A 23,661-nucleotide genomic window follows, 5' to 3' on the forward strand; every position below is an offset into this window, starting at 1 on the left:
CCTGATCCCACCACAACCAGTGTGAGTTCAAACAGTGGCTGGTAACACAGTGGGCCATCTGCAGTGTTCACAAGCCAACAGAGACATCAGAAAAGGCAACTGTGGGTGAAAGAGAACCAGCTGGGTTTATTCTAAGATGTGGGGAACCAGCAGCAGGTAACAGCTTTAATACATGTACTATCAACTAGCACAAAATAAAGAGAAACACATGAGTAAATTATGCTTGGCGCAGGGAGTGGCATTATTTGGAGGTGTGGCCTGGTTGGAGGAAGTGTGTCACTGTGGGCATGGGCGCTAAGATTCTCCTAACCACAAGGAAGCAAGTCTTCCTGCATTCAGAACAAGAGGAACTCTGTTCCTCCAGCCTCACATCTGCTTGGACGCTACCTGAACCTGTAAGCCAGCCCTAATTAAATACCGTCCTGTAAGAGCTGCCTTGGTCACAGTTTCTGTTCACAGCAGTAAAACCCTAAGACAGTCAAGAACCAGAAACTTTGAGACTGATGAATCTACCTTAATTTAAAATACATGACAAGTCAGAAATTCTTGTAGTCCCAGCATTTAGAAAACTGCAGTAGAAGGATCCCAAGTTCAAGGCTAGCCTGGGCTGTACATGTACAGTGAGTTTTGAGGGCACCCAAGCCATAGCAAAACTCTGAATCAAAATACACACACACACACACACACACAAAGAAAACACCGAGAGAAGAAATAGCACAGCTATGTGCTTAGAATGATCCACACTGACAGTATTGAGACAGTGGCCGATAAATATATGTATCTTGAAAGAAACAGGAAGGAAATGCATTTTAACATATGGGCTATTTCAATAAACAGGATAATATAGAAAGTGTTATTTTATGAATTTCATGTCCTAAAAAACAACTGGCAGAAAAGTAAATAGTTTTTTCAGACTTGATGAAATCAACTTAAATTCCCAATCAGGAAACTCCATATCAGAAATAGTTTAGAGGCAGAGGCAGGTTGATCTCTAAGTAGGAAGCCAGCCCAGCCTACAGCTCAAGTTCCAGGACAACCAGTGCTACATAATGAGACCTTGTCTGGAAAATTAAAAGAAGAAAAAAGAAATGATAAAAAGATCTTGCCTTGTTATCTTCAAAGATGGGAAGTGGTCTGGGCTATGAGCAGAGCCTGTGATCCCAGGAAAGGCAAGAGGGAATACTGGTTTTGAGGCTGGATTACATAGGAAGACTGTTGCAATAAACAAAATGTTTAAAAATCTGTTTGTCCATAATCTGGTCCTACTGTTGAGGTTTAAAGAAATAAGTGAATGAGCATCAAAGCCCAAACTCTCTCTGAAGCCCTCAGTGGTACACATACCCTTAGTCCTATTAATTCCAACACTCCAGAGGCAGAGGCTGAGTTGGATATCAGCTTGGTCTACACAACAAGTTCCAGGCAGCTTGCCATAAATAATAAAAACAGCCGGGCAGTGGTGGCGTACGCCTTTGATCCCAGCACTTGGGAGGCAGAGGCAGGTGGATTTCTGATTTCAGGGCCAGAAGAGAGTGAGTTCCAGGACAGCCAGGGCTATATAGAGAAACCCTGTCTTGAAAAACCAAACCAACCAACCAACCAATGTGTAAATAAATAATGTATAAATAAGAGTTGAAAACCTTCAGACCCAGCAACTGCAGATCATTTATTAAAAAAATTTTTAAAAATAGGCAAGTTTGTAAGTCTTTGTGCACAAATATTTCCATCTTAACATTGGTCATGCTAGCAAAAAGTGTAAATATCTCTGCACAGTCATAGTATTTCTAATGTTAGAACTTGTTTTCTTTTTTAAGCAGCATTTGGAATGTGAAGGCTAAAGAAATTCACGGCCATCTTTAGTCAAAAAATAGTTTAAGCCCAACCTGGGCTACACAAGACTATGTTCTCAAAAAAAACCAACTAGACAAACATTTCTAAAAAACTAAAAAACAAGCACCTAATTAAAATTCTTATACCAAGGTTCAGGGTGGTGGAAGCATGGAGCAATTCTACAACATTGTATTTCTGTTTGTTCCTCTCTAGTTTGAAAGACCTTCACGTAGCCAGGCATGTTGGTGCACACCTTTAATCCCAGCACTCACGAGGCAGAGTAGGATGAATCTCGAGTTTGAAGCTAGCCTGGCCTACATAGTGAGTTCCAGGACAGCAAGGGTTACACAGAAAACCTCTTTTTAAAAAAACAACAAAAACCTACATACTTTTTAAAATTAAGTACATTCCAATCCATCTTGAAGAGAGTAACTCAGGCAGAATACCAGTTTCAAATGTGAAAGTTAATCAAATAAATGTCTCTTACAAGCAACTTCTTGGACTGTATTATGGACCATGACTATGACTACCAGGCTATAAACCATGTTTCCACTTAGAGGCATCCTTTGCCTGCAGAAAGAAACCATTAAACAAGAACCTTTGCTCCCACAGTGATGTTGGCCAAAAGGGCAGGAGGAACGACCAAAGATACACCAGGGCCAGTGTCATGAGTCTGTAGTTTCTGAGAAAGGTGAATGAAGGGGAACCACTTGGCAGTTGCAGGGAAAAGGTGTTATTTTAGCTTGCTACAAGGGCTAGGCAAGGCACAAAACAAACTGTAGTTTTGCATATCCATGTCCTGGAGGATCTCAGATATTAAGCCACACCTAGGAAAAATAGCCAATTGGGAGCTTCTGGAATCCCTGGAAGGGCATTCACACTTTTGTCCCTTTTTGGGTCAAGGCCCACACAACAGTGGATCTTTGAAAACACTGTCTGCTGATCCCTGAAAACCTACAGAGCCTGGCAGTCCACCATTTTTGTCTTCACCCAGAGACAAGCTCAACTCTGGGGAGCAGGCAGTTCTAAGATCTCCTTTTAACACTTGCTCTGCCATCCACAGGGAGCAATGTGCACTCACTGTCCCTATAAAAAGAGTAGGAGCCTGGAAGATCCCTTGCAAAGTATGTCAAAGATGCTACCAACTTCAGGTGCTGAGAGAGTCCTAGGGACTGTGTGGTCACCTGCTTGCCTCCCCACCCCACTTCCCAGTTTTGAAGCACCAATTCACATTGTGGGAAGACCCACTCAGTATGGATTCTCTTAGAATGCCTTCAGGGAACACAAGCGAGAAATAACACTACCTGCCCCCCAATACTGCAAAAATATTACACAAACCAGTGGCACCAGCAAACATCCATAGATGACTGTCTCCAATAGTATCTTCTAACAGGGCAGCATGTTGACATCTATGAAACCAGGGAGCACAACACTGGTATAGCATGGGGTAGAAATACCCAAAACAACAACAAAATAATAAATAAAAATTTATGAGTTGTTTCATCTGTACCTGCTCCCTGGCTGACCCTAAACCTTACAAACTCAGTTTTCCTTTTCAATGGCTGTGCTGGTATAGCACAGAAGAGGGCACTCTACTACCAAATCAACAGCCGATAGGTCTATCCTGAAGCAGGTATGGGACTCCCAACCCCATTACATAAACAGGAGGAAGAGAACATGTGGGTTCATTACACATGGCTCTACTCTTTACAGATAAAGTACAACAAAATTAGTCACTTTTATTTCAAAGAAAACAGTACAAACAAGTGTGCAAAATTAAGTTTCATGATTAAATACACATAAGGTAACATGCATATTTGACATCAAATCCACAATTAGCCGATTACAGGAGCATAAAGGAACTGGCAGAACTGAGAACCTGCTGCTGCGCACCTAAATGTTTGCAACCTGAAATCAAAACCGCAAAACTGAGCTTCTTAGAAGATATGTAAAAAACTAAACATACACCTCAAGTGGCACAGAGACACAGAATCTATGGTCTGTGTCAGTACCAGGATGTGCCTGCCATCCCCAGTGTTAGTGTGATTCCTATGGATGCTGGGAGAGATGAGACAGGACAGATGCCACAGGCCAAGGCAGTATCCTCCACACCAACGGGAACTTGAGGCACATGGACACTGCACTGAGAAGGCCCCTAAGTAAAGTAATGCTTTCTTCTGGTACTGATTTTTAAAGATTATCTGTTACTCTGTTCCCTAAAGGTAATGGGAAAGTTCTGTTTTAACCCAAACTAAACCAAGAGACCCTGCCACCCTGCAGCCTGAGGGCTGTGCCTCAAATGGGTGCCACAAACATTCTGCTCTCTGGTAGGTCTGGGATGTGACTCAATCTAATGGCCAAAGGCAGAACTCCCCAGTGGGTGCTCTGAACAGTGCTCCTCATGTGCAGCAGAGGTTGCTCTACCAGACAAGCTGGTAGTGTTATCTTATTGGAATTGTCTAGCATGTGAGCCCTGACACACTCATTCCTACAAGCTTCCGTTGATTCGTGCTTGGATAGTTCCCAGGGACCGCAGGGAGCCTATTGGCAGGAAGTTATGGTGGTGCTACTAATGCTAGCATCACAGTTGAACTAAAGGATAGTGGCCAGCAAGGGCGCAAGATGCCCAGAGCCATGGAGTGTCTGCAGAACCATGATGATGATCCTTTTAATATGGGAATGAGAAGCCTTGCTCAGGAAGGCAGACAACCACGTATGGCTTCGAGACCAAGGTCCTCGAGAGGGTCCTTGAGCCCCTCACCCACAGGCCTGGGGCACTGGCACCAGCCCCAGGAATCCACAGGGTGGCTGGGCGGTGGCATCACCCGCGCTCACAGGCAGTCACAGCTTGTCATCGGTCATCTCCAGGAACTGTGCACACACATCCCGGACACACTCGCCCTTAGGACTGAAGAGGAACTTGTAGTAGCTGCCATCTGCACAAATAGCTGGGAGAGGAGACCAGATTGATACAGTGTTACCTCTCATAATCAAACCAAACAAGACTCAAGAAACTGAGCACAGCTAGCCAGGAATTACTGCCTGCCAAGGCACATGCTTATCCAATGAGGGTTGACTTTGCAAAATGGCCTTTGGGTCATCTTCACAATGCCCAGTTCTGCTTCAGAGCATTCCTGGGAACCTGAAAGGCAGATACTAATAGTACCCTGAACAACTGGAGGCTTTGAGTAGGACCCAACCCAACCATAGAAGAAAGGGAATTTGGAGAGTTGGTACAGCCTAGACCACATACTGAGGCTCCCATAAAATGGACCACTTACCGATGACTGCATTGGGCTCTGTTCCAAAGGCACAGATGCACGGCGAGCCTGAAGGAACCTGAAACTTGGAAAAACTCCACTTGGAGCTGAAGTATTTTGGGAGGAAACTGGCTGATGCCAAACTATAAGAACAAGAAGAAAAGAAAGGGTTTACACTCACAAAGATAATGACATAGAAGTCACTGGCTTAATTCCAGAGTGCTGATGAAAATTCTGAAGAGTCTTTACAGTTTAAGACCTTTTTTTCCCCATCTACTTTATTTTATGTGTATGGGTGTTGTGCCTACACATATATCTGTGCAACACATGAATGTCTGGTGCCCAGAGAGGCCAGAAGAGGGCATCTGATCCCTGACAGTAGAGTTACAGTTGTGAGCTGTAATATGGGTGCTGAGATCAATCTAAATTCAGTTTCAGACCCCACAAACATCAAATTAATGAGATATAATAGACTTCAATCTTAACTGACATTAGATTTGTCACTTGTAAGAAGCCCAAGTAATCCTCTAATTTTGGGCTATCTCCTGCCACAATTCCCTAAAACCCACCTAGACTGTTTATTCCTTTTTGGATCTTCAGCTGCAAAAATGTGCACAGTGCCATGATCACTGGACACACAGATGAGAGAAGCATCCTGATTAAAGTTGATGCTGCAGAGAAACCAGACAAGGTTTGGGTCAGATACACAGGACCAGACATCCAACTCTCTTGCCCTCAACACACACAATGCACTAGCCCACACTTCTGGTCTCAAGCATCTGCTGTGGAGCCAGGATACAAGCCAAAAGTCCAGGGAACAACAGTCTGTTCACCAGGGCCCCAAAGGCACAATGGCTGATGCCCATGCTACTGAAAGGTGTGTGGGTTTCCTGAGATAACCTCCATGCCAGTTTCAGGAGGTTCAGGTGAGAATGGCATCACTGTCACGAGGAAGTGCCTATCAAGTATGTTGTAGCAGGCCATGGCCATATGCACTCTGTACTGACAGCAGACATGCAGGAGAGTGTGTTACACACAAGGGCCAGGGTACACAAGTTAGTCTCCCAAATTTGGCTCAATACCCACAGGCCTGGGATGGCCAGGGTTGTGTCAGGCTCTTGCTGTAGACATGGTATGAAATCTTGCCCGGTTGGGCCGTAGCACTACAGACCATGTGGGACCACAAAGACGAAGCATTCACTCTCTAAACCAACTGGCTATAGTAATTATAGACAAATCAGCAAGGCCTCTACCATAAAATACCACAAAAAGCAAACTGGAGTAGAGGAGAGATGGACAGAATGTGGCAAACATATCCATGCTGTCAAAGGAGTGGGAGGGCCTGCAATGTTCCGTCTTTGTGTACACTTCCCAAAACAAAGAGGAGTGACTAGTAAAGAGATGAGAGCCAACAGCCTGACAGCCCAGCCACTCCCTCACACCCTGGCCATCACCCTGGTTTTACTATTCCTAGAGTGGAGTCCTTACCAATAAATATTAGCTGCTTGAGATCCTCTTCGTAGCTCCTGGATTAAATGCCCTGATGAAGTATCAAATATTCTTATAAGGGTCCCCTTTGAAAAACAGTGAAGCGTTTCATTATCAACGATTTATAACTCTTTCATTAGTCTGAAACGATTTATATTACAACCCATTGGCCCCAACAGCCCTTTCTTGACTCGCCCACATCACCTAAAATTCAGTAACTTTCTTGTCTTCTAACTCAGGCCCAGCAGAGGGGTCGTAAGACATCTCCTTGTGCGGAGGCCTTGACTGGTCCCCACCTGCTCCAGTTCCTTAACTCAAAGACCCGAATATTTGCTGGAGCAATGTCATCTCAGGCAAGATAAAGTACTCCTCCTCTCAGGAAATTAGGCAGCACAGAATAAAAGGCCAGAAAATTAATGCTCAATGCATTAAGCTCCCTGAGGAAAAATAATACTCAACTCAAAACTTTTTTTAAAAGTTTTGTTGAAAGTGAAGACTCCTTAGTCAATTCTGGTGTTGGGGTAAACACGAGTGGTCCTATTTCTTGTGGAAAATGGCCTGGCAGGCCTGTGTGACAATCAGCCCATCTCCCAGCCCCACTCCTGGAGACGCAGCAGCTTTCCAGTGCAGAATATAAGGGAAACTCCCCTACTCTCAAGCTGACTAAATAAACTGCTAGATAGTGTCATAAATAAACCATAACCTTGAAATTTACTCGATCCATCCGGCCCACCAAACATACTGCTCAGCCTTAACAATGATAGCTGTAAGAACCAAATCTAACAAGATGAAGCCGAAGTAAATTCTGGGGAAGGAAACATTAATTATTTCAGAAGCCAATGTCAAAACAGTATTTGTTTAAAATAAACTTGTTTTTTAAAAAAAATCCAGGTGTGGTAGAGCGTGTTTTTAATATTTGGAAAGCAGAGGCAGGTAGATTTCTGAGTTTGAGGAATATAGTGAGCCCCTGTCTCAAACAAAAATGAAAACAAACCCCCCAAACAACAACAATCTCCACTCCAGAGAAATCAAAATAACAACACCCTTGTAGTTACTAGTTTGTTTTATCTTCTAATTTTTAAATTTTTTTTTGCCAGGCAGTGGTGGTGCATGCCTTGACAGCCAGGGCTACACAGAGAAACCTTGTCCCAAAAAAACAAAACAAAAAAAACCCCTCAACCAAACAAAGAATTTTTTTGATAGCCTCACACTGACCCTGAGGCAATGAATGCTCCTGCTTCAACTCTCCTGCCTCAGCTTCCAAGCTAGCATTACAGATGTAATACACATTAGACTGAGTGACAGGGTAGAATATAAAAGGGTTTGTAATTGACAAAATGAAACAGCCTGACATTGAGTAAAATGCTTTTACACAGAACATATTTTATAACAAATAGGTGAATATCTCATGTATTTACTGAATATTTGAATCCATGAAAAGGCCAGAGCTAGGGACGATGGCACAGAAGACAAGTTCATGTCATGCCAGGTTATACTTAGTAAGACTCTCAAAAGTCAAAATAAAACAAAACGCTCCCCCACACTACTGACTGGTACACAAGTCTACACAGTGAGCTCCAAGAAGGCCTGGAGTACACACTGGTCCCTGTCCCTGGCCGCACAGTTCAGGGTGGGACATCAGTTGTACACCCTGGCCCCTGGCCCTGGCCGCACAGTTCAGGGTGGGACATCAGCTGTACACCCTGGTCCCTGTCCCTGGCCGCACAGTTCAGGGTGGGACATCAGTTGTACACACTGGTCCCTGTCCCTGTCCCTGTCCCTACAGCATAGTTCAGGGTGGGACATCAGTTGTACACACTGGTCCCTGTCCCTGCAGCACAGTTCAGGGTGGGACATCAGTTGTACACCCTGGTCCCTGTCCTTGTCCCTGTCCCTTGTACACCCTGGTCCCTGTCCCTGCAGCACAGTTCAAGGTGGGACATCAGTTGTTCTCCTGAGAGGCAGCTGTGGCCTACTGCGGTCTAATCATCTATCATTACAACTAGGAAAATACCAAAATTCAAAGTAAAGCTTGTAATGAACATGTAGTTTTATTATCACTATAAAGTTGGAAAGGAAATACAAGTCACATCATCCTAAGCTGGCACTGGGAGTTCAGCTCAATGGTGGAGTGCTTGCCTAGTCTGCAAAAGGCCTGAGTTCTATCTGCATCACTGAGAAAAAAAATATCTAAGTTACACTGGTAAATCTCCAGAGCACTGCTGAGTTGAGAAAACAAAGAAAAAAAAGAACACATATATCCCATATTTCTAATGAGATTCTGACTTGTGTCACTCTTGTGGTCGCACTGAGTCCACACCTGTGTGTACAGCTGGAGACCAAGGTCAATGCTAGGTACCTTTCTCTACTATCCTCAACCTTAGTATTTTCATTTTATGTTATTGTGTTCTGCTTGCATATCTGTCTGTATGAGGGTGTCAGTTCCCTGGAACAGGAGTTACAGACAGTTGTAAGCAGCCATGTGGTTGCTGGGAATTGAACCTGGGTCCTCTGGAAGAGAAGCCGGTGCTCTTAACCACTGAGCCATCTCTTCAGCCCCCTCAATCCCACTTTTTAAGACAGATTTCTCTCACTAAATCTGGGGCTCATCATTTCAGCTACAATGACTGGCTAGCTAGCCCAATAAGGGGCCATGAGATAGCTCAGTTAGTCAAGTGTTAGCCATAGGAGTACAAAGACCAAAGCTGGATCTCTAAAATCCATTTTTAAAAATCCAGGAATGGCACACATTTGCAATAACACTGGAGGTGATGTAGAGACAGAGGGATCACTAGTGTTCACTAGTTGGTCAGCATGGCCTACCTGGTGAGTTTCAGGCCAATAACATCTCAAAACACAAGTATCTTAGGGTTTTATTGCTGTGAAGAGACACAGAGACCAAGGTAACTCTTGTAAAGAAAAAACATTTAGTTGGGGCTGGCTTAGTTTCAGAGGTTCAGTCCATTGTCTTCATGGCAGCAGGCAGGCTGACGTGCTGAGAAGGAAGGAGCTGAGAGGTGTACATCTTGATCTACAGGTGCAGAAGGGGGACTGTCTTCCATAGGGAGACAGGAGGCTCTGAAGCCACCCCGAGGGGAGCTTGAGCATAGGAGAAGCCTGCCTACACAATGATACTCTTCCTCCAGCAAGGCCACGCCTACTCCAGAAGACCACACCTCCTAATAACACCATTCCTTATGGCCAACCACTGAAACACATGAATCTATGGGGCCATACCTGTTCAACCACAACAAGGTTACCCGAAGAACATCTAAAGTTGACCTGTAGATCCTCACATGCATGTGCACAGGACCACCTACATATTCATGAACAAGGTATAGGAAGTTGAAAATGGAGACTCTAAGGGAAAAAAGGATATAAAAAAATTCTTTGCCTGATGGGCCATCCCATCTACATCAGTTTTGTTTACCTCCTCCCACCCCACCCCCCCGAAAAAAGACAGGGTCTTATACACACCAAACTGGTCAAGACTTGATTCTCTTATTTCCATCTCCTAAGAACTAGAATTACAGATATGCATTGTGATGTCCCACTTTATTTATTTATTTACTTATTTATTTTTGCTTGTTTTGAGAAAGGGTGTCACTATGTAGCTCTGCCTGGCCAGTCTAGAACTCACTAGTACACCAAACAAACCTCAAATTCATTCACCAAATGCTGGGCCTGGCGAGATGGCTCAGCAGGTAAGAGCACTGACTGCTCTTCTGAAGGTCCTGATTTCGGATCCCAGCAACCACATGTTGGCTCACAACCATCCGTGATGAGATCTGACGCCCTCTTCTGGTGTGTCTAAAGACAGCTACAGTGTATTACCCGGGAGCAAGCAGGGCCAGAGCAAGCAGAGCTCCTGAATTCAATTCCCAGCAGCCACATGATGTCTCACAACTGTACAGCTACAGTGTACTCATACACATAAATGAATAAATCTTAAAAAAAAAAAGAGAGAGAAAGAAGATAAAGTGTGTGCCACCATACTAGTATTTTTTTTTTAAAAAAAAGATGACATCTTCTCCAAAAACAAAAAGACAAAAACAAAAAACAAACAAACAAACAAAAATAAAAAACAAAAAAGATGACATTTTATTGTATAGCTCAGGCTAGCCTAGAACTTTTTATAACCTTACTGCCTCAACCTTTTAGCTGAGTGATGAGAAATAATGAGGTTTTTAAACTTGCAAACTTGGCATTTTTCTTTTCTCTCCTTTGCTATTTCTTTCTTTTGTTATGTTTTGGAGACAAGATCTCACTATAGCCTGAGACAGACCAGGCTGACTCTGAACTTAAGATCTATCTGCCTGTGCCTCTAAGTGGTGGGACTACCACCACTTAGAGGTGTGCACTACCATAGTTAATACAGTTCTGGAGAGCACAGTCAGGGATCTGTATATCTCAGACAAGCATTCTATCAGCTGTGCTACATCCCCAGCTTGAAAAATCCTATTTCTAAATTTAGATAAAATTATACCTTGTCACCAGGTGGTGGTGGTGCACACCTCTAATCCCAGCACTTGCAAAGCAGAGGCAGGCGGGCTGTGAGTTTGAGGCCAGCCTGGTCTATGGAGTTAGTTCCAGGGAAGTAAAGCCTACACAGAGAAACTCTGTCTCAAAAACAAAACAAAAAAAAAACAAAATCCAAAACTGTACTTGTCTGGTCAGTCTGTGATTCCAGCACTCAGGAGGCAGAAGCAGAACAACTCCAGAGTCTGGGCCACCACAGGCTATCTACAGTTCCTATACTCACCTTGAGCAGCAATATTTGCAGATACCTATCTAGGCCTCCTAGTAACCAGGACAAGAAGCAGGACTTGCTTTTTCTCTGTTCCTGACCACTGCTGTCTGTCAGCCATAGCTTAGGAAACAACTAGACAGGGTAGACCACAAGTATGACCTGTTCTCCCAGTAGGCTGAACCCACTAATAAATACATTCCAATTAATAATTTCATACAAAGTGATACTGGACTTATTGTCAAGTGGAAACCACAGTAAAAAGATGCCAATTTTCAGAGACTTGTGCAACAGTCAGCAGGTAAAGGTACTTGCAGCAAAAAACTGGCAACTAAAGAGAACCAACTTCTCAAAGTTATCCCTGAGCTGCCCCCAACCCCTACCACATAATCTAAAAACAGGTCTAAATGATCAGTTTTCATTTTAGACAAAATAAAGGATAACATAGTTATAGGGGCTTGGATAAGCAATGTTTCCCCATAGGCTTGAATATATGACCCCTTGGCCCCCAGCTGCTGTTACTATTTGGTGAGATTATGAAATCTTTAGGAGACAGACCCTTGCTTGAGGAAGTACTGCTGGAGGCAGCCTCGGAAATTCGCTGGCTAGCTTCAACTACACTTTGTTCTCTCTGCTTCAAGATTTCAGTTTGTGGGGCAGTGGGCTGTTTTGACAGCCTGAGTCCAGTAAAGCTGCCACCTCAGAATCCTGGATACCCACTGAGCAGAGTAAATTTATTCACAAGGGATGGTAGGCATTCGGTGATAGCTCCTGAGACGATGGCCCAGATTTCTGCCCAAACCCCTCACAGCTGCACCTGCAGGAGATGTGTGCTCTATCAGGCAGACAATGCCTCAAGCTCCCAGCATTCTAGCTGGACCCTACACCCAGTCATCTGACCACAAGCCAGGCATGCCACATTCCATACAATAAAAGGGGTGGTTCTCCCCTCCTCACTCTCTTACTCTTCCTCTCTCTTGCTTTGTTCCTCTCTCTTGCTCTCTTACTCTTTCTCTCTCTCCTCTCTGCAGTTTGTTCTCTTCTCTTGCTTTCTTCCTCTCCTTTCTCTCTCTTTCCTCTCCTTTCTTTTTCTCTATTTGACCAGCATATTTTCCTCCTTCCTACAATAAAATAACTCATTTACACACTGCCTCCTTTTTAACTAAGGTGCCGTGCTGGACAGGTCAGCACTGGAGAAGAGAGAGAGAGAGAGAGACAGAGACAGAGACAGAGACAGAGAGAGACAGAGAGACCCAGGTCTCAGCAGTGCCCCCAACCCCACTGCCTTTGGTACAACAACTGGTGGAGAATGCCGGCAGCAGGCCCCTGCCTTTGGTACAACATCAGTTGAAGATGTGATCTCTAGACTTTCTGGCCTAGCCATGCTGCCATGTTTCCTTTATCATTATGGAATCCCCCTCTGGAAGTCTAAGTAAAATGAAACACTTCCAGGCTTGCTTTTGCTTATGGTGTTTTATCACAGCAACAAAAAGTGACTAATATAATGGTCAATACTTCAAATTTTAAGATTGTGGTAATTCAATGAGGAAATATTGTTAGGCAGATGTGAAAGACACTTCCGAAGCATCATTGGACAACCAAGACTAAGGAAGGCACTAAGTGGCCTTGAACTTAATATCCTTTGCCTGCCTCTCAGGAGCTGGTATTATAGACTACCATAGTAGTACCACATACTACTGAGTGTATGTCACTACACTCAGGTTGGTGTTATCTTTATCATGCTTTAACAACAAACTGGTTTGTAAAGAACAGGAAGTAAAGCAGATGCTGTCTGAAGGCCTGGCCTAGTTCCCGTCCATAATTAGATCAGACTCACATATATGGCCTGCACTTACTTTTTCAGACGCAGTTGCAATTCTTGTTCCCTGCAGGTTGAGAGCAATACAGCTCAGGACACCCTCATGTGCGGGAATGTCCACTGGTGGCTTTTCAGTGCTGGCCAGGTCCACAAGCTGTACGTGGCCAGTGTGAGTGCCAGGGAAGGCGAGAAGGGAGTTGTTACTGTTGGGACACAGGACACAGAGGCCTATGCAGAGACAAAGAAAACTAGTTGGGAGATGACAATGGTCAAAGCCTGACTCCTGCCTGATTCCCAAATGTACTTCCTGCCCCAATCCTCAGTCAACAACTTAACTATTGTGGAGTGCATTCACCTTGGAATTGTTGTCACTGGAAAGACTATCAGGACTGACAAAGCTGCTGCCCATGAGACCTGTTTATAACTGGGAACATTTGCTGAACAATTTACTACCCAACTTATTTATCAGGTGCCTGTCTTTCATAGTATTAGCTACTAAAAGTACAATAAAAAAATTACAATAGCGGGACTGGTGAGATGGCTCAGCAGGTTAAGAGCACTTTCTGCTCTTCCAAAGGTCCTGAATTCAAATCCCAGCAACCACATGATGGCTCACAACCACCTGTGATGAGATCTGATGCCCTCTTCTGGTGCATCTGAAGACAGCTACAGTGTACTTATTTATAATAATAAATAAATCTTGGGGCTGACTGGAAAAAAAATTACAATAGCAAAAACCCTTAAATACTTAGAGTCAATCTAGAATATACCACAAGGTGCAGAGACCAGACACACCTCTCAAGGCCATGGCTAGAAAAGCCTGCTTTTTTCTATATCCACCTCATCCACAGTCTTCAAAGACACAGCTAACCCTCAACATACAGGCTGATAAGGAGAGTTATGTGGAAGAATAAAAGTACTAAAAGACCAAATTTTTTGTAAAGACTGGAAGGTTGACATGACAAAATTTCAAGATTAACTTTAAAGTGTCAGCAATAGTGGCAGAAAGGTGCTGGCATGTTTCATTGGAGAAGCCAAAAGGGACTTTAGATTCTTGCTGGATAAAAGGAAGTAATGTAACCCAAAACAAAAACAACACAGTACCAAAAACAATGGTCTCAGCAGGGTGGAGCACAGCATTTATAAAAATCCCACCACTCAGAAGGCTGAGGCAGAAGGAATGTGAGTTGGAGGCTAGTCTAAGCTATGAGACCCTGTCTCAAGAAACAAAAGTATTCAGAGTTGAATGCATGCTTTCTGACTAGTGTGCCAGATACTCTGGAAGGTGAGTCCCAATGTTCAAATCTGGCTTGAGCAGCCTAGTAAGACTTCATTCAAAAGAAAAAAAGCGGGGGGAGGGGAGTGAGAGGAAGAGACAAGAGAGAAAAGAGAAAATATAGGGAAAGATGAGTGGGGTGAGTAATTTAATTTCTAACACAACATAACTGAGAGAGAAAAAAATCCACAATTTTTACAACAGTATGAGGATGACAACTGAATACACCACAAGTATAGTCTACTCCACAGAAAGGAAGAGAAGAAAGAAAAAGCTCAGCAGCTCCCAGTGTGGCTAGTGATGGCTCAAAAGCTGCTGGGGAAGAATGGAGCAAAGGAAGGACCCCCTCGCCTGTGGCAAGGTGGTGGCTTCAGAATTCTCACCCAGGACGCTACTAAGGGAGCTCAAGCAGGCAGGGAAGCAAAAGCCAGCACTCCATGAAGTGTTCACAGTTCAGTGGAGCCAAAGTTCCACTGCTCACATCAGGACCCACTTGGGGACAGGTCCCCCAGGCCTCGTCTTTATCCACATGGACCCATTTCCCAGCAATGCTCACCCATCCACACCTTACCTCTAGGATTATAGCAAGTTTCAAAGACGTGCAACTGATGGGGATTGTGTGTGAATGTGAACACCTTAATCATGGAGTCCAAAACCACCACAATTCTGGAAAGAAAAATGTAATCAGAGCTCCTCTTCTCAAAAGTAAAATAAGCATTTTTGTGATTTCTGTTCCCATACTGAAACCCAGAAAAGAAAAAAACAAACAAACAAACAAACAAACAAAAAAACACAGGAAGTACCTCATACAACAGGGCTCGCTTGGCTTTTTATTTATTTATTTTTTGGTCGGGGTCTAACTTTGTAGCTCAGCTAGCTTTAGCCTCAAACTTGCCTCTGATTTCTGAGGGCTGGGATTTTAAGTATGTACCAACCCATCCGCTTTATTTTTTGAGATGGGGTCTCACATGGCTCAAACTGGCCAAGTGCAAAACAAGCAGTTAGTTGAGAGTGGCCTTGAACCCCTTATCATCTTGCCTTTATTTCCCAAGTGTTGGAATTATAGATGTGTATCATCACTCCTGTTAGAAACAGGTTGTAGGGGGCTGGTGAGATGGCTCAGTGGGTAAGAGCACTGACTGCTCTTCCAAAGGTCCTGAGTTCGGATCCCAGCAACCACACTGGTGGCTCACAACCATCCATAATGAGATCTGACGCCCTCTTCTGGTGCGTCTGAAGACAGCTACAGTAAATTACGCAGGAGCGAGCAGGGCGGTCAATTCCCAGCAGCCACATGATGGCTCATGGCCATCTGTACAGCTACAGTGTACTCATGCAAATAAAATAAATAAATCTTTAAAAAAAAAAAAAAAAAAAAACAGGTTCTAAATATGGCCAAGAAGACCAAAGCATAAGGGTTGAGCATAGCCAAGTAGGCCCATCACCATGCAGAGGTCAGCCTCAGAGGAACTTGTGAGCTTAGAGAAGCATTATGAGCAGACATCTTACCGAGGGTATTAGCATGGTGAGACACTACCCTCTCATACTTTTAAAACATGTCTACAGTTAAGAAAACTGCCGGGAGTAATGGCATGTGCCTGAATCCCTCCTGACACTTGGGAGGCTGAGGCAGAACAGCAAGGCCAGCTTGGGGTACCTTGTAAACTCCTGATTCAACAAAATAAACAAAAAGAGAACAAAATACTACCCACGAAGTTTTCAAATACAAGATTATTAGTTTGAGTCAACTAGTTTGAGCCTTTAAGCACCACCCTAATAAACCTAAGAATGATGCACTGTATCTATTTTTAAAGAAATGAAACTGCATTTACAAAAGTGACAGCAAACCCACCTATCTCTCCGCAACTTGACAGCCTTGACCTCTGTGGAGAATTCTATCTCGATGACTGTCTTCTTCTTCAGATCATCCCAGATCATCACTGAAACACCAGAAGAGTGCATGTGTTGTCACAAGTAACTGAACTGTAGACAGCACCTGACTTATGAGGCCAAGCAAACCCAGATGTACCTGGCAATGGTGGGATACCACTGGGTAGGTAGGGCTTACCCTCAGAACCCTCACTTACTTACTGAAGCCCTACTCCTAATGCAACAGGCACAAGCATAACCAAGATCTTAGGAAACCAATCTGTCTTACACACTCTAGCACAGCTTCACCTGACTGAGCTAAGCAAACCTGACTATAGTTACTAAGTGTTTAAATGCCAGAGAAACCTATGTCAAAAAATGAAGGGAAAAAAAAAATGAAAGGAGGGGTTGAAAAGACAGTTGATTGCTAAGAATCTTTTTGCTCTTCCAGAGGACTCAAGTTTAGTTCTGAGCACCCATGTCTGGCAGCTCATAATCACTTATAACTCTAGTTCTAGGAAATCCAAATGTTCTGTTCTGGCCTTCTCTGATGCCCAAAAGCATGTGGTGTATACTCAAACACATATAAATAAATAGATTTTGAAAAACTGGCTGGAAATATACAGTTGAGTGTTATCTAGCATGCTTCTTGAGGCCCAAGGTTCACTTTCTAGCACCATAAAGAAAGAGGAAGTGTAGAGGAGGAAAATGAGAAAGGGAGAAAAGGAATAGGCAGGTGGCAAAGAGAAGGCTCAGCCAGTAATGGTCCTTGTCACTAAGTCTGATAACCTTAGTTTAATACCTGGAATCAACACGATGAAAAGAGAACCAATTCCTGAAATTTCTCTCTTCCTATTCCACGCATAAATAATAATTTTTAAAGCCTTTTAAAATAATGACAGGTAGTTGAGAATATAGGACATAAGTTCAATTTCCAGTACCACAAAGAAAAGGGGAAGGGCAAGATCTCCAATTCATAGCTACACTACTTTTCTTTTTCATTTCTCTGGTCCTGACTAAAGGCAAAACTGCAGGGTCAACCTCTCACTTGAGTGCTGCAATTTCCCATATTCACAGTGCTCCACCAAGCATGGTGAGCATTGGACCCAGAGTCACCCCTGTCTTGGTACGTGGTCCACTCCCTTTTCTTTTTGGGTGCTTGGTAATAAAACCAGAGCTTCAAGAATGCCAGCCATGCATGACTCCTGTGAGCTACCCTCACGGACTCACAATCCTTTCCATTACTTTCACATCAGGCCTGAGCTATTCCAATTCTGTAGCAGACACTAGCTTGCCCTTCCAATACCCCCTCTTCAGTTGACACTTACGTCCCCACCACCCCCAGGTATACCCCACCTCCTTCTCAAGCAACCTTCTACCCCCTGTGCTTTCCCTTCTTCCTAGGCCTCTTTCCCTTCAAGCTTTCTTCCTTTAAAGGAGATTAGCTATGTCCACCTCCTCTTTCAAATAAAAGTTAGATTAAACCCAACTAAGGGCATGATGCCTACAGTGAAAAGAAAGAATGAAAAGAAATTACACCTCTCAACCATAATTTCCTCCACCCCATACAATGACAAACTCACAACAATACTGCAACCCATGTACCCACAGCCAACCTGGCTCCTTGTTCTATGTGAACAATGAGTTAATCTTACTAAGTCTGTGGTTTTCAGCAGGGAAAACCATTCCTAAACCTTGCTTCACCCTCAATTTTGACTTTCAACATACCTGCCTAGAGGTGAAGCATATCCACACACACTCAGTAACAGTTGACATCCATCCACACACTTTCTGGAAGCTTTTTTCCCAGTGGTTAGCCCTCAACACCTCACAAGACTAGTAGGGAGGCTCTCATATGGCTGCAGACACAGATAAAGTTCAGGATACCCTACATACATGAGGAGGTTTTGAAAGATGGACTACTGTACCTTTGTTGGGAGGGTATTTCGGCTTTTTTCCACCGCCAACTAAAGCTAAATAGTTACAGCGAAATAACATTTCCACGTGGCCAACTCCTCCTTCTAAAAATTCTGAAATGATAGTTTTAAAAAAGGTAATTTAATAAGTTAAAATGTTACCAAACAGAAAAAGTGAATACAATATTCAGCATTTCATTATCTTATTTTATTATTTACTTATTTTTCGAGACAGAGTCTCACTATAATAGCCCTGGCTGGCTGGAATTCACCAAGTAAGTCAGGCTTGCTGAGAACTTAGTGATCTGGCTGTCTCTGCCTTCCGAATGCTAAGATTAAATGTATGTCCCACCACACCTGACATAGCTAGTACGTCATCCTTAAATTATTTTATGTGTATCAGTGCTCTGCCTGCATAAGTATCTGTGCACCATGTGTGTACCTACTGCCCACAAAGGACTTTTCAAAACCCTGGAACTGGAGTCACAGGCAGTTGTGTGCTGCCATGTGGTGCCAAGAATTGATCCTGAGTCCTCTGGAAGGGTAGCAAGTGTTCTTGACTGCTTAGCCATTCCTCTAGACCCTAGCATTTTAGTCTTTCCTAGTTTTTCAGTACAGGGTTCTCTGTGTAACACCACTGGCTATCCTTGAGCTCACTTTGTAGACCAGGCAGGCTGGCCTCGAACTCGGAGACCAGCCTGCCTCTGTGCTCTGAGTGCTGGGATTAAAGGCATATGTGACCATACCCAGCTCCCAAATTCATATTTTAAGATGCAGCAAGATCTATAAATGAAGAAGCAGGCAATTGTGGTGCACCCCTGTAGAAACTTAGGAGGCTGAGGCAGGAGAATTAAGAACACAAGATAGCTCCAGTTGGTAAAGAGTTTGCCATGCATAGCTGACAATGTGATCTGAGTTTGAGCCCCAAACCTATATAAAGGTAGAAAAAAAAAAAGACTAGAACCCACAAAACTTACCTTACTTCAACATGTGCACCATGGCATGCATGCATGCAAATGCATACTGGCGTGTGCATGCACACACAGTAAAATGAACAAAAATGGAGCACAAAGCTAGCCTATACTGTATGCAAAGATTGTTTCAAAAGTAAATAAATAACAAGTAAGTGAAAGTGTACTAAAAGCCCTAATGCAAAGGCTAAGTCAGTTAGTGACTTTATTGTAGGAAGAATTCTGCAAGGTGTTTCTTTAACACACACACACACACAGAGGGAGAGAGAGAAGGAGAGAGATTGATTGATTGATTGATTATAAGCCCATGTTTTCATTTTAATCCAAGAAGTGGGGATGTGGGGCTGCTTCGAACTGTCCACAGCAGGAGACTACATGATTTGCCTCGTGCTCTAGCAGAGGCACGGTTTTACCAGCTGCAGATAGTTTCTGCAATTGTGTGAAGTTTGGAATTCTGGGAATTTTTCAGAGGGTATATAAATGTTAGGGCCCTGATTTTAGGGGTGGGGGAGCCACTGGTTGTTGGTCATTCAGGGGGGTTGGTTTTGGTTTGTTAGTAGTAATGCTCAAAGAAACAAGAAAGACATTAGAGTCACAGATCTCTCTCTACCTCCTCTATCCTTCCTTCTCTCGTATCTAGTGAAACCAAGAGGATAAAGGGTAGGAAGAAGAACCCACAAAGTAGCTAAGACCGGCCACACTTCATGTGTTTAAGCACGTAATGTTCAGAACATTCCAAGAGCTAGATGCAGCTCAGGGAAGAATGCCTACTTTATATACACAAGGCCCTGAGTCAGGAGGAAAATCGAGTCACAATTTATGTTAGAGGAAAACTTCCTGCGTCCTCTGTGACATCAGGATGCCCCATAAGTGTAATACCTAGAGCCCTGGGGACAAACTCCCTTCTATGGGGACTCATGTAACTCAGTATGACCACTAGCACAGGTCTCATTAGTCTGTAACAGACTGTAGCACCTGAGACAAGGGAACACACTACCAAGAGCAAGTCAGGAACAGACTTTGGCCTCTTCAGTCACAGTTTCCAAAAATGAGCCAAAACAAAACAAACAAAAAAGCTCACAGCTCTCTCAAGGTCTAGCAATAATCCAGAAAGGACTTACAGTTAATATTACCCACAATGAAAATCAGCTTTTCTTGAAGAAAACTTAATTGTTCTCTGACACAAGCTCCCTCAAAGTAATTCGGGGTCTACTAAGACATGAGTACTGTGTAGACTCCGATGGCAACAGTGGAGGTCTAGGGCAATGACAGTGGTAAAAATGCTTGCCTTGAATGCATAAGGCCCTGGGTTAAATCCCTAGCACTTCCAAGGGGCTATAATGGGTCCTTATCCACTGGGTTAGATTCATAGCTTCCAAAATATAACAGCCCATAGTCTCTTTATCCTGGCAACACAAGAGGCCATCACTAATTTCCTTAAGCCTACTCATCATGCAACAGGACATAACAGCTGCCAGTGAACACTGACTCTCCAGCCTCTTAACTCCTTAAGATTGTAACAGGCCAAAGCTTTAAAAGAATAATCTACCAAAAACAAGTGGTAACTTCTCAAGTAAGAGAGGAAAGTCTCCTTAACAAATGGTTTTAGGATAACTGAAGGTACATATAAAAAAGAATGAAGGTGGACCTTCACCTTATATAATATGAAAAATAACACAAAATGAATTAAAGACTTATTAACAAGTCCCCAAACTGTAAAATTACTAGTGGGAAACCTTTATTAACATTTGGTTTTGAAATAATTTCTTGGCTATGACATCAGAAGTATAACCAATTAAAGTCAAAACAAATGAGATGGCTTGGTGAAAGCTATACAAACCTAATGATCTGAGCTCAAGTACTGGGTCCCATCATGAAAGGAAAGAACCAACTCCTGAAAATTATCCTGACTTCCACATGCATACCACATGCCTCTACACACACACACACACACACACACACACACACACACACACACAATAATAATAATAATAATAATAATAATAATAATAATAATCTTGATTGAGATTATTTGCAAGAGCTGAAGATGTCTCAGTAAGTAAAGTTAGTGATACTAGCCTGAGTTTGATCTCCAGAAGCCACAAAGAGAGGGAGGAAGGGAGGTGAGCTTATGTGTTGGGGGGAATCCAGGGGAGGAAGGAAAAGGAAAAGAAAGAGCTGGACATGGTAGCACATGAGGAAGCCGAGAAAGGAGGACCCCTGAGCATCAGTGAGCAGCCAGCCTAGCCAAATCAGCAAGCCCCAGATGCATAAAAGTGCCTGTTAAAAAAGCAAATTAAAAAACAAAAAAAAAGAAAAGAAAAAGAAAAAGAAAGGTGGTTAGCTTCTGAGAAATGATACAAGAGGTTGACTTCTGGATTTCACCTGCACATGTATGTATACATGCAAACTCACACACACTGGTACTATACATATGAGAATATCTACAAATTGTTTATTTTATAAGAGAAGGATAAACACAATACACAACAAACAACAAAATCTAAAGCAACAAAACATAAGCAATACTATTATTAAAAAATTGGCAGGTTGTGCTGGCACAGCCAGTAGGATATGTTAAGGCATAAGCAGGAGGATCAGGAGTTTAAGGCCAGGCTACACTTTTAGCCAGGGGTAGTGGTACAAGGTTTTAATCCCATCATTGAAGAGACATTGTCAGGTAGATCCCTGTGAGTTCAAAGCCAGCCTGTTCTACCTGCACCTTAAATTGAGACCTCTTGTCATCAGCATACTGACTACTAGGAAAACAAGAAACAGTAAGCATTAGTGAAAAGGTAGAAACACCAGGTCCTCAAACACTTGAGAACATAACTACTACAAGATCCAGAAGGCATGGTAGTATATGCCTTTAACCCCATACTCTAAGGCAGAGGCATGTGGATCTCTGAGTTTAAGGCCAGCCTAGACTACATAGCAAGTTCCAAGACAGCCAGAGCTACATAATAGACAGATACTGCTTTAAACAAACAAGAAAAAAATAGCCCAGCAATCCTGCTTTATGGTATATATCCAAAAGAATTGAAGCAAAAAGGTATTTGAATGCCCATGTTCACAAACACATCAACACTGTTCACAAAAGCCAAATATTAACTCAAACATCCACTAGTGGACACACCCACAGTGGAATTGTCTTTTGACATAGCTACAGCACAAGTGAACTTTGAGGGCATCTTGCTAAATGATAAGTCAGGCTCAAGGCTTATACTGTAACTGCAGGACTGCCTACAGGAAGGCTCTACGGAAGTCAAGTTAGAGACAGAATTGTTAAGTTACCAGGGAGGAGGAAGTAAGAATTCTGCTTTTTCTAGATGAAAATGTTAAACAGATCTCTAGAACACTGTTCTGCACACTTTAAAAAGACTAATTTAGTAGATTTTAGAATCTTTACCCCTGATACAAACAGTAAGATGTTCTACTTAAAAACTTCTTAGTCCCAGGTCATCAAGAGAGCGACTCTCTCCTCAATGCTGGTTCAATTAGTTTTAGAAACAAAGCAAGTAGGAGCAATCTGAGAATTATGTCAAGATATAGCCAGTGTATTCTTTAGTCTCTGTGCAAATGGAAGAGAAGCTTACTGCTTTGTGACCTTGAACTCACTAGTAACCTTACTATGCACTTGTCAGCATAAACCTGTTCAAATGCTAACAATAAAACAAGTAATTCGGTAAGACATGACTCCATCCAATGATGAAATACAGAACTGTTGGTGGGTGCAGAACTTCAGAGCAGTGACTCAGAGCCAACTCCCCAGACTGCAGCCCCAAAGGCATGAAAGCTGAGTGCTTACATAAAGTATGGAAGATCCTCACTAAAAGCTTGTAAAGAGTTCTTTTTAAACACTGTAAAAGTATCTTTTATTCGCCTGTATTGTCATCTCTGAAGCTTACTGTCTCCACCTGCTAACCTAAGTCTAGTCATTGAAGCATGTAGCCTCCGTACAATCTTATCTGGGTCAAGCTCACTCTTCCTAGCTCTTTTTGACCTCTGGCTGGCTGGTCAACTCAAGCTGTTCTGTTTCAAACTCCTCTTCAAGTTGACTTCTCTTAGCTTCTCCTGAATTGCTCTGCTTGGCCTCAAACTACAATCTGTTCTAATCTTCTGGCTCCTTTTCATTCTCTGGCTTTTTCTGTCTTCATCTGTGTCTAGCTTGTTCTCTCTCTCTCTGCAACTCGTCTCTGTACAACTTGTCTCCTTTTTTCTCTGTGCTACTCTCTGTTAAGTAGCCTTTTTTCTTCTCTTTTTATGAGAGTTGGCATATCCTATTCTGCCAAACCTTTCTCCAATTTGTCACTTTGTCGGCCATTGAATTAGACATCACTTTCAAATCAGATGCTTCCTTCTACAAACTAACTTTACCTTCATTGTTTGGCACTAAAGATGTATACTAAGAGCTAAGTCACACCACAACTATAAACATTTTTTTTTCAACAAACAACACAATCTCAGGGTTTACAGTGTGATCAAATG

The 23,661-nt window shown here is 42.9% G+C and overlaps 1 protein-coding gene across 1 annotated transcript in view; it reads right to left on the reverse strand.

Annotated features, from left to right (window-relative positions):
* Window positions 1–3,541: 3,541 nt before the first annotated feature.
* Window positions 3,542–23,661, reverse strand: part of Wdr45b (WD repeat domain 45B) — a 30,201-nt gene continuing 10,081 nt past the window's right edge. Inside the window, exons 3-10 of the mRNA XM_031351656.1 lie at window positions 18,215–18,316; window positions 16,270–16,357; window positions 14,989–15,083; window positions 13,179–13,369; window positions 6,576–6,661; window positions 5,657–5,758; window positions 5,109–5,230; window positions 3,542–4,775 (exon numbers count right to left, since the gene is read on the reverse strand). Of these exons, the coding sequence (XP_031207516.1) occupies window positions 4,669–4,775; window positions 5,109–5,230; window positions 5,657–5,758; window positions 6,576–6,661; window positions 13,179–13,369; window positions 14,989–15,083; window positions 16,270–16,357; window positions 18,215–18,316 (893 nt within the window). The 3' untranslated portion in view covers window positions 3,542–4,668. The remainder of the gene's footprint in view (window positions 4,776–5,108; window positions 5,231–5,656; window positions 5,759–6,575; window positions 6,662–13,178; window positions 13,370–14,988; window positions 15,084–16,269; window positions 16,358–18,214; window positions 18,317–23,661) is intronic.

The sequence above is a fragment of the Mastomys coucha genome, unplaced genomic scaffold (genome assembly GCF_008632895.1).
Source record: "Mastomys coucha isolate ucsf_1 unplaced genomic scaffold, UCSF_Mcou_1 pScaffold5, whole genome shotgun sequence".
Lineage (NCBI taxonomy): Eukaryota > Metazoa > Chordata > Mammalia > Rodentia > Muridae > Mastomys > Mastomys coucha.